The sequence below is a fragment of the Salvelinus namaycush genome, chromosome 3, assembly GCF_016432855.1.
Source record: "Salvelinus namaycush isolate Seneca chromosome 3, SaNama_1.0, whole genome shotgun sequence".
NCBI classification, from domain to species: domain Eukaryota; kingdom Metazoa; phylum Chordata; class Actinopteri; order Salmoniformes; family Salmonidae; genus Salvelinus; species Salvelinus namaycush.
This window is the reverse complement of record NC_052309.1, coordinates 26,737,596-26,748,629: the sequence shown is the minus strand read 5'-3', so window position 1 is coordinate 26,748,629 and position 11,034 is coordinate 26,737,596. Positions and strand designations below refer to the sequence as shown.

General features: G+C 42.0%; 1 protein-coding gene across 1 annotated transcript; it reads left to right on the top strand.

Moving 5' to 3' along the window:
* Positions 1–1,642: 1,642 nt before the first annotated feature.
* On the top strand, positions 1,643–10,817 carry LOC120045148 (guanine nucleotide-binding protein G(I)/G(S)/G(T) subunit beta-2-like). The gene is made up of 10 exons (XM_038990071.1): positions 1,643–2,500; positions 5,917–6,024; positions 6,333–6,371; positions 6,609–6,715; positions 6,853–6,916; positions 7,321–7,483; positions 8,242–8,308; positions 8,478–8,679; positions 8,860–9,076; positions 9,384–10,817. Exons 2-10 carry the CDS (start codon positions 5,968–5,970, stop codon positions 9,488–9,490), a joined length of 1,023 nt encoding a protein of 340 aa, XP_038845999.1. The 5' UTR covers positions 1,643–2,500; positions 5,917–5,967; the 3' UTR covers positions 9,491–10,817.
* The last annotated feature ends 217 nt before the right edge of the window (positions 10,818–11,034 follow it).

Here is an 11,034-nt window from a genome sequence, read left to right as displayed (position 1 = left end):
ATATATAATATTTGCATGCATGTGTATTTTCAATCTGTGGATGTATGGCTCCTTGTGTCCATCTCTTTGCTCAAGCCCTTGCTGTTGCTAGGCAACCTATCCTCATTTACTACAGTCCCTTATGGCCTGCAGAGGGACAGGGCAGGTGGGATATACCATTGCCTTACTTTGTGTAGGGGAAGGATGCTTGTCCCTGCCTATAATATTGCAGCCTCGCTGTTTCACTTCCTTGGATGTCCAAGCCATATCACCCCTTTGTCTGACAGAATGCACTGCAGCCAGATCCAGAGATGGTAGAGTCTACTGTATTCTGTTGAACTTCAAAGTACACCTTTCGACTTTTCCAATGACCTTTTGGAATACACTGACACACAGAGTGTCAACAAGAGCAAATCATGCATTCTCTTTAGATGTGTGTTGATCATTTACCTATCCACAGACTTTGGCAGATCCCGACTCCCATTCAACCAAAACCAGTCACTAGATTTCTGGGGTCAGCCCACCAAATCAGATTATGTTTGCTGAGAGTAAGCATACTTATATCAAATTGAAATTGAGTTAGCTTTTTTGACTGATCGAGGGCCTAGGTAACCCCCCACCCTAGGGGCATTATTATAAATTATCATTAATGGTATGTTTGGTTAAACAATGGTCTGCTCTAGTCAAACCATGGGAATATATTTCTCAGGCCCATATGGCCATTTAGTACCAGCTGCTTGGTTCTGGTTTACTCCTGTCTTACAAATGCATTAAAATATAAGAATATAATTATTATGTATATATTGTGTGTGTGTTGTGTGGGTCTCTAAGTTCAATGACAGTTTAAAAATGCATTAGATATAAGAATAATGATTATGCATATTATGAATTGTGTTTGTTTGTGTGTGTGTGTGTGTGTGTGTGTGTGTGTGTGTGTGTGTGTGTGTGTGTGTGTGTGTGTGTGTGTGTGTGTGTGTGTGTGTGTGTGTGTGCATGCACAGGTCTCTGACCTTTTTATCACACTGTAACCTTCACACAGTCTTTTGACAGTAAATAAAGACCAAGGTTTAAAAAAAATCTGGACAGACAGAGGATTTAGAAATGAGCGGATTACTCACTATCATGAATATAAAACCATGGCTTGATAAAAACCCAGCTCTCAGCAGCCTATGGCCTTGCTCTCGCACACACACATCTGCTAATTATAAAAGAATCCTTAGGTGTATAGCCTACATCTCCAGGGATAATACAGTGCTTCGGAGTAATTAGTCTACTATGAGGTATTAATTACACAAGTAGTTTAATCAAAACGTGAAGGGGACGAAGTAAGAAATCTGCTATGAGTGATGAATTGAGGCCGATTGGAGCCACTTCAACAGTTATTTTTTTCTAGGTGGGTGGGCTCTTGCAGTAATTTTCCTACAGTGGAAGTAGTTAACGCTATAAGTGCACACTGTACTGAGAGATATAGTCGTAGGCCTAATCAATAACTAAGACACGAAAAGGGTTCTCATAAAGGAGACAAATGCGGCCCTGTGATGTTCAAGATCTGCAGTAGATCGAGGACCATCTGAGAGTCATCCCACCCGTAGCCTATCGAGTAGACATCAGAGGGGGGTTTTAAAATGGTATAGTCTCTCCGAAATGGGTGTGGTTGAATCGTGCTTACGAGATCTAACGTTAGCAAGCGCAGACCGGGTGATTTAATCTGAAACGACGTTATTTTATTACAATACTGCAATTTAGAGCTTTGAATACAAGAACACCTCATGCGAATATGCATTAGGCCTATTGCATGTTTTTTTTAATTTGTGTACCAATGGGTGGGTTTCCTGCTCCTCCGGCAAGATAGCCCAGTCGCTTTTAAAATATCATTTAAATTTTTCTCTCAAGAGTTTAAGCCTCTGTGTTTGGCAATTTATTTAATAATTCATTTTTTTGACGAGGAGGCGACGGTCATTACGAAGCGAGGGAGTGAGGGGAGAGAAGGAGGAGGAAGATATCCGCGAACTAGCAGAGGAGGAAGGAAGCGAGGATCACGAAAACCACAATCAAGAGAAAAACTGAGTCATAAAAAAGCTATTTACTAATTTCATATGGTTCAATGCATTTTCTTTGATGCGTGGACAGATTGCAATTGTGTTCAATCCGCTCCAACAAAGATGTTTTCGAGTTTATGAAGGTCTCGGGCGTAGAAAGGCAAACCATTCTAAAGAGGAAACGGGAACACAACAGCAGAACTCATCTTTTCAAGGAGTCCAGTCAAACGGAGATATGGTGTCTCTGTACTTCGATCTAATACTTATTTGATGTGTAGCCTACATTGGAGATTCACTGAGCAAAAATCTAGAGAAGACAAGGAGCAGAGAGGATATTGAAAATATCTGCATATTTCTGTCCCTATATTGTTTTCTTTTCTAAGGAAAAAGGGGCCAATAAACATCCCCAGCCTTTTTGAAACATTAAATCCAGACTGTATTCGAGAAAGACTACCAACCTCATCGGAAACATTACCTAACAGGTAGCCATCCATTATAAAATGCTGTCAGAATTGTCATGGATGTAAGATGGCTGGATGATGTAGCCTACCAGTGATGGGCCTATTCATGACTAGGCTCATCATTTCGCTGAAATTATATTTCATCTGTATGTTTTGGTAGCCTAAATATAGACATATGGACGAACCTCCCCACTGTACCAAATGTTTTTCTATTTGCATATAGCATAACTTGCTGTACATTCTTGTGATAACCTATATTAACACAGGCAACCCCGTAAAGTGTTTGCATATTTAGCGGCTTGGAAAAATTACACGGTTGCCAGGGTGTCAGTGCCATTAACCACGAATGCCAGGGGTTTACTGCTATAGTCGTGGAATTATGGCCTTAAATTCATCAAGTAGCCTTAAAGCTACCTATATCAAGTAGCCTCCATACATTTGTGGGTACTGGGTAGGCTACTGTTGCTTGTAGTGAGGGAGTAGCCTAGCCGTCTGAGCTGCGCCCCAAGGCCGATGTAAGCAACCTATTTGTTGATGAGGGAGGGCTATTCTACAGTGTCTATGCTGCAATTTGACCTTAAAATGGATTTTACATTTTATGCAAGGAATTTATTTAGAATTCTATTATAGAAAATTATGCTTAAATGCACTCAATCCAATAACGCTAATATAATGTGCTTATTACTTTAGCACTCTTGGTTCGCTGTGAAATGTCAACCGAATAGACCAAGTAGGCTATCGTTTACTGTGCATGAACATAAGGGGTGGGGCCATACTGTATTTTGCATTATTTTTTCCAAATGACAAGCAAATCTTTGACCTATAGTTTAGGTAGCTTCTGTCTGTCAGTTGTCATGGGTAATATATTGTCTTGGAGAAAATGCTTAATAAGCTATTATGGTGACATTGATGGCCACCTATTCAGCACAGGACACGTGCTGAGGTCCACAACCACGTATAGTCAATAAGGATCATTTACATCCAGCCCTGCCCTGTGTTTTGCATCATTTTATACATCTTTCAAAATTATTTTACTAGTGTACAAACACTTCTTGAACCAATTCTACCAGAAATGCTCCCTTAAAATGATGTTCTTGAGGGAGGGTTAGGAACTGGAACGTGTGTCCAGACAACAACGGATTGGGTTGGTGACTGCCTGCAAGGTGGATTGCATTGCACATACTGTCCAGAAAGCATTGGGGAAAGGAGGAAACCAAAAAAGGGTCATTTGATGATGTCAGTGGGCGATGGTGTATCATCCCATCCCATGATGCCCAGTCCTCTCCTCTCCCACCCTGGTATCTGATGGTGATGCACCACCACCAACCCCTCAGTGCTTTATTGGCTAAATGAGCAGCTGTGCCAGGAGACTGGGACCCACCAATTTTCCCCGGTCGCCTTCCATTAGTGCTGTGTGATCCATCTGGTTGGAGGTTCCCACCGGGAACAATGACCCAGTTAACTGCTCCTCTCCCTAGCCTAGTAGATGGTGATGATGTGGATGTTCCTGTTTATTTGTTTGTGTATGTGGAGTTGGAGGCCTTTAATAACATGGCACATGTGATGTGAGTGTTAGGTAATGTTAACATTGAGGCACTGGAATTAGAGGAAATATGGAAAATGTGAACACTAAATGTGATATTACCAGACACTGCTGTATGGGCAGTGTACCTGTCTGTGAATGCATTTTCTTTTTTTAATATGCGTGTTTTACAAGTACCGGTACACCGCCACCGAAAGAGGTACAGTATCGACAGTGATGCAAATTAGAATGTGCAAAGCAGAGTACAATGGTCAGAGGTATTTCATCAGTGTCTTAACGGATTTGAATAGGCCCACAAACTCATGCAAATACTAGTGCCCATTTTTGAATAGGATTTGAATGTGAAACCTCTCTCTCTCTTCGAATTCCCTGTGCATGTGATCATAAACACATCTGTAGTGCTAATCATGTTGATATGGAAGTGTATGGTACAGCCAATACTGTTTTGGTGAATTTAAATAATACAAATAGGCCTACCATAGTATTTTCAGTCACATTCAACTGTGACGGTAACAATCGAGGTCTAGCGGGTGAACATTTTTGTAATTTGGAAATGTAGTTTGTTATAATGCTAGTGTCAGCCATTTTCAGTGTATTTCACTAGATGATCGAGATCTTGCTGTAAAATAGTTTTAATTCGTTTTGATACTGCAGCTTGAACAATGACATTTTGTGTCCACTAGAATCGACCATAATCGCAGCAATGTTGAATCATTAACAAGTCATTGTTAAAACATAGTAATAGCCAGGTAATAACATAGTAATTATGCAAATATCCCACTGGCAAATTCCAAATGTAATGATAGCTATGCTAAATAGAGATTCAAAACTGCTTTTTTAACATTTTTATTTTATTTATTCTTTATTCAAGTAGGCAAGTCAGTTAAGAAAATTCTTATTTACAATGGCGGCCTACCCCAGCCTAACCCGGACGACGCTGGGCAAATTGTGGGCCGCACTATGGGACTCCCAATCACATCTGGTTGTGATACAGCCTGGAATCGAACCAGGGTCTGTAGTGACACCTCTAGCACTGAGATACTGTGCCTTAGACCGCTACGCCACTTGGGAGCCCCCTTTTAGAACACAACACAAACACACATACATTTTGTTCAATGTGCTTGTAATGAATGGATATCATAAGGTGAATGCACCAATTTGTAAGTCGCTCTGGATAAGAGCGTCTGCTAAATGACTTAAATGTAAATGTAAATGTAAATGAATGATAAATGCCTGCCTGCCTGCAGTAATTCTAATCTTGTTTCTGTGCATTAAGTGGTTCGTGGATATCAAAGAGAGCCCATTAAATGATGAAGCGCTCTCTCAGATTATACCAGATTAGAGATTATTCTCCACAGTTAAACCAGACAAGGCTGTACTAGCATAAATATACAGATTACAGAGCTTTACGTATTTTAGATGTGCTATGTTAGTAAACCGTGCACTTAAAATACTGAATTAAGTATTATTTTATATGCCCAATTTACTCTGATTCTAGCTGCCGCTCTGCAGCCATGTTTGTGATGGTGTTAAACAACTAGCCTCCAGGTGAAACATGCCAAAATGATTATGATCAGATCAAACCCATTGATCAGGTTGAGACCAGCAGAGGACTACGAGACCTCTGATGTAGTTGGAGTCGATTACTCACCATGATAACACTGCAATCAAATCATGCAATCTGATACGCATGCCATGTACAAACATAGCGCATATTACATTACAAGCAGAAGATTGGTTTGTTCTGACGCAGGCACTGTCCATCATTCTAATTGGACATTTCTGCTCTTAGATGGAGTCCTAATTTTGAACTTGATATCTCAGTCTGGGCGATCTACATGAATGTTTTAAGTTTAAATTCTCATGCTGTTTTTCCATCCTTTGTTCCCACCAGGTGACTGACTGAGTGACAGAGGACTTCGACGAGGCCAGGGACCAATCCAAAATGAGCGAGCTGGAGCAGCTGCGTCAGGAGGCGGAGCAACTTAGGAACCAGATAAGAGTACGTGTGTCAGAGAATGTTACTGATCTGGGCACACATTTACAAAGAGTCCCAGAGGCTAGGCATGCTGATCTAGGATCAGTTTTGCCTTTTAGATTACAGGATATATCCTAGATCAGCAATCCTACTCTGAAACGCTTTATGATCTCAATGAAAGCAGTAAAACCATTGGGTCTAGAAGAGAAGGGGGTTGGTGGAAAAGGGAGTAGGCCTAACACACCATATTGAGAGGTGGGATATTTGCCTGGGTGAGATTCAGAGAGATTGCTAATGCTTGTCTAACCACTCTCTGTTTCTCTGTCTCTTAGGATGCCAGGAAAGCATGTGGGGACTCAACCCTGACACAGGTAAGTATCACACATACCCGCATAAAAGAGAGTATGGCTGCGTTTTGACAGCCAGCCCAATTCTCATCTTTTTTTCACTAATTGATATTTTGCCCAGTTAGATTAGCTCTGTAAAAGATCTAATGTGAAAAGATCTGATATGCGAAAAAAAGATCTGAATACAGTGCATTACATTGACACAGTAACCCTGTGATGTCTTCTTTACATTGCTTTTCTGTGTGTTTGTGTGTCAACCAGATAACGTCAGGTCTGGATCCCGTGGGGAGGATTCAGATGCGGACGAGGCGCACTCTCCGTGGCCACCTGGCTAAGATCTATGCCATGCACTGGGGCACAGACTCTAGGTGGGTGTAACGTTATGCCAACCCCTTAGGGGGCTTCCCTCTCTTCACACTCTCTCACTCATATACCACACATGGCAGTACAAGCGGTCCTTTCTGATGAGGTATAACACAATGGCTCTACCTCTTTGTCTCCGCAGGCTCCTGGTCAGCGCCTCTCAAGATGGAAAACTGATCATCTGGGACAGCTACACCACTAACAAGGTGAGAGCCTCACCCAAATAACAACATCTCCCCTGGTCTCACCAAGGGGCCTGGAAAGGTTGACTCACTCTCAGCAAACTAGGCAGCCTTCAGGGATTGGAAATGAAATGGGAGCCGACTGTGTGTTTTGACTCATCTCATACTTCTACTTACATCATAACCTACCAGAGTCACTTTGCCATTCAAACATTGTACATTATATTATACAATGGCTCCCCCTGAAAAGATCCCACAAATTCAATATAGAGGAAGCAAAATGAACTACTATTACGCTCCTGCTCTGTCTGGATGTGGACTTGGCTCTGGACTCCTGCCTGGTCCTGTTTATGATACTACTCTCTCCTTGTCCATGGCCAGGCCTTTATTCTGTGACACACAGTGACCAACTCTTATCCCCCCTCCAGATGCATGCTATCCCCCTGCGCTCCTCCTGGGTGATGACCTGTGCGTATGCCCCCTCTGGTAACTACGTGGCCTGTGGAGGTCTGGACAACATCTGTTCCATCTACTGCTTGAAGACCCGCGAGGGCAACGTCAGGGTCAGCAGGGAATTACCCGGACACACAGGTGAAGAAGCATTACTACACACAAATACCTATGTGACTAAGCTTGAGTCATTTTGTGTTCATTTTTATTGAGAAATCATGGAAGTGTCTTAGCTCGGTTATGTGAGTTTATTTGAACCTCCTTGATTCTAACTTCCCCAGTGACACTACATATGGTTATGTATGCAGTTCAGTTGAGTATTCCTACCTGTTCCCTGTCCCACTGGGATCCCCAGGTCCCAAACCCCTAAACAAGGAAGACTTTAATTCACATGGCTAATTAGTCACAGGGCAACACAATTATAACGAGCTGAGACATCAGCCAGAAAACCTAGTGAGTCCCTTAGCTGTGTTACAGCGCTAGCTCACCTGGGGCTTTTAAATTACTCACATTCGGGAGGACGAGTATTGTTGAAATTAAGTCTTACTCTTCGATCACACCTACAGCGTCATTTCGCAAAATGGTACGCAGCATCATCTGGATATGTGTGCAACAAAAGTTCAACATTCACATTCTGCTACCATTTCTGTCAAGCCGTCTACGCATACAGTCTGACGCATTCGTTCAATAAATCCAACGTATGCACAGCACAGAACGCACTGAAACTGCCTCTGCAACGCAATGCTGCAAGGCAAACGCAGCGTTCCATTGGAAATGAATGTACTTCTGGTGTACCAAAATGCAGTGAAGCTGTTGGTGTGATCGAGGCGTTAGTAGGAGCACCATACATTGATATGGTGTGGTCAGTGTTCTACTAGATGTTTTTATTTGTGTTACAGGTTACCTGTCCTGTTGTCGTTTCATCGATGACAATCAAATCATCACAAGCTCAGGAGACACTACCTGGTGAGTCCTGATAGATCAGTAACCAAGGCTGATGGAGAATGCAAATATAAATATACTACAGTATATTGTCTATACTGTAACTAGCTATGAGCTAGCCTAACCTTACACTCAAAATGATCTGATAGCAGTTGTTAAATCCAGTGGGTCGCTCTTCTGTTCTCTTATCCAGTGCACTGTGGGACATCGAGACAAGCCAGCAGACCACGGTGTTTTCGGGCCACAGCGGTGACGTCATGAGCCTGTCCCTGTCTCCAGACTTCCGCACCTTTGTGTCCGGAGCCTGTGACGCCTCCATTAAGCTGTGGGACATCAGGGACAGCATGTGCCGACAGACGTTCACGGGCCATGAGTCTGACATCAACGCAGTCTGTGTGAGTGTGCTGACCTGCTTTCTGGTTCATGTCATGGCATTAAGCCAGGAAACCATACTCTAAGACATGTCACCGTTCCCAAAGTCCTTCATGTTAGCTGCACTAGCTAATTCTGAGTGTCTAATGTACCTAATGCTAGCTGATCTAACCCATGGCTGTCACTCCCTCTCTCCTCTACAGTTCTTTCCCAACGGCAGCGCCTTTGCCACCGGCTCCGACGATGCCACATGCAGGCTGTTTGACCTGCGCGCTGACCAGGAGCTCAGCCTGTACTCTCACGACAACATCATCTGTGGCATCACCTCCGTGGCCTTCTCCCGCTCCGGACGGCTGCTGCTGGCCGGCTACGACGACTTCAACTGCAACATCTGGGATGCCATGAAGGGAGATCGAGCAGGTCAGTGGGGTGGAGTAGGAGCGGGCGGCTGTCATTTAGCTGGCAGCCATTGTTGTATAGTTGTGTCTGGCTATGCATCAGACCCGTGACTGAAAACAACTGATAACTTAAAAGGGAATGTTATATCTTCTGATTTCATTGAGATGTTAGACTTCAATTCACAAGCTGATCTCAGTCAAATGTAATTCAACCCTCTAAGGGATCCCTGTGTTAACAGTTCAGGGGTATTTCAAGATGGTGGATTGATGAGAGAGCTAACCAGGACACCATATGATAACACTTGTTTGTTTGTCCCTCTCTGTGTCAGGAGTGTTAGCCGGCCATGACAATCGCGTGAGCTGTCTAGGTGTGACTGATGATGGCATGGCGGTGGCCACTGGGTCCTGGGACAGCTTCCTCAAGATCTGGAACTGACAAGTTACCTGAGCCATGCACACACACACACACACACACATTACACACACATAGACACACACACATACCCACACGCAAACACAATATTGATCATACAAAGTATTCACATCTCACATTTTGGTACACATAGTTTGCACACTGTATTCACACTGTACGTAAAGATGTACACATACACACATACACATTGAAACATTGTACATAATATATATATATAACGCCAATTAGGTATGAGTTTACACAGACACACAAATGCCACTTGCAATTGTACATGTTACCAATCACATTGTATGCAGGAAGAGTCCACCAGAATTACAAACAGATGCCCACACTACCCACAACAGATATATATGTACACAGTACACACACAGTTATAATACATTTGTAATTGGAACTACCATTAATGACGTGAACAAATTCAATAAAATCCTGACATATGCTAAACTAAAACACTCATTTGAAATGTCACAATTTACCAGATTTTTCAACACACACACACACACACACACACACACACACACACACACACACACACACACACACACACACACACACACACACTTTAAGTGCATACACACATACATACGCACACAAACATACAAAAATATATACATGCACACACATCTACAGTACATGTTTATTTCTGAGCGAAACTCCAACCCTTGAGCTAAATGGGGGAGGCAATTCTGTTTTTCGTTTGTTTACTCTGAAGTCCCAAATATCCTTCAATCTGATTTTCTGTACTACAGTAGGTTTGTGTGTCTCTGTAACAGGGTGAAAAAAGTCACAGTTGAAGGAATAGAGAGTGATGGGCTGGAAAAGCATGATAATAAGTGAATCCAATAACACTCAAGACACTACAGACAGGGAGATAGATAGAGAGCAGAAAGAATGCCCAACTTTCCACAGTGACACTGTTAAAGGAAAATCAAGATAAACCATCAATTCTTAAAGTTTCTTCTGGCTCAAACAAAATGCTATCATGTAGTTACTGTTTTTATAGATATGTACACCCACATATATAAGTAAATATATGATAGTTTTGATTTTGATGTTTTTGTTGTATTAATTTTTTACGCCTATTTTATTCATGTTTTCCCTGTGTGCCTCAGATACACTTTAAGGATAATTAATAGAGAATAATGATGAAATTAAACTAAATGAAATCAATAAAATGAGAGATTCATAAGGTGAGCGAGATTATCAAGAGACAACTCTCAAATAAGCAGGGGGCAATATTCATACTTTGACTTTGTCAATATATTATGTCAACTTTATGATGGTATACATTGTACATACTATTAATAAATACACGTAGCCTCTCTTGCCAGTTTTGGCCAGTTGTGTGTACTTCTTTTTTAACATAGTAATTTCTGTGTTTAAAACCATGCATGCTAGTTTTCAAGGGAGATATATGGGGATCCTGTTCAGCACACAACTTGAACATAAACAGTGAATTTTACATGCTTTGATGACCCAATTTAACCTTGATGAAACATACCTGATGTCCAGATTTCTGCTCTAATTTCTCAACACACTACTTACTA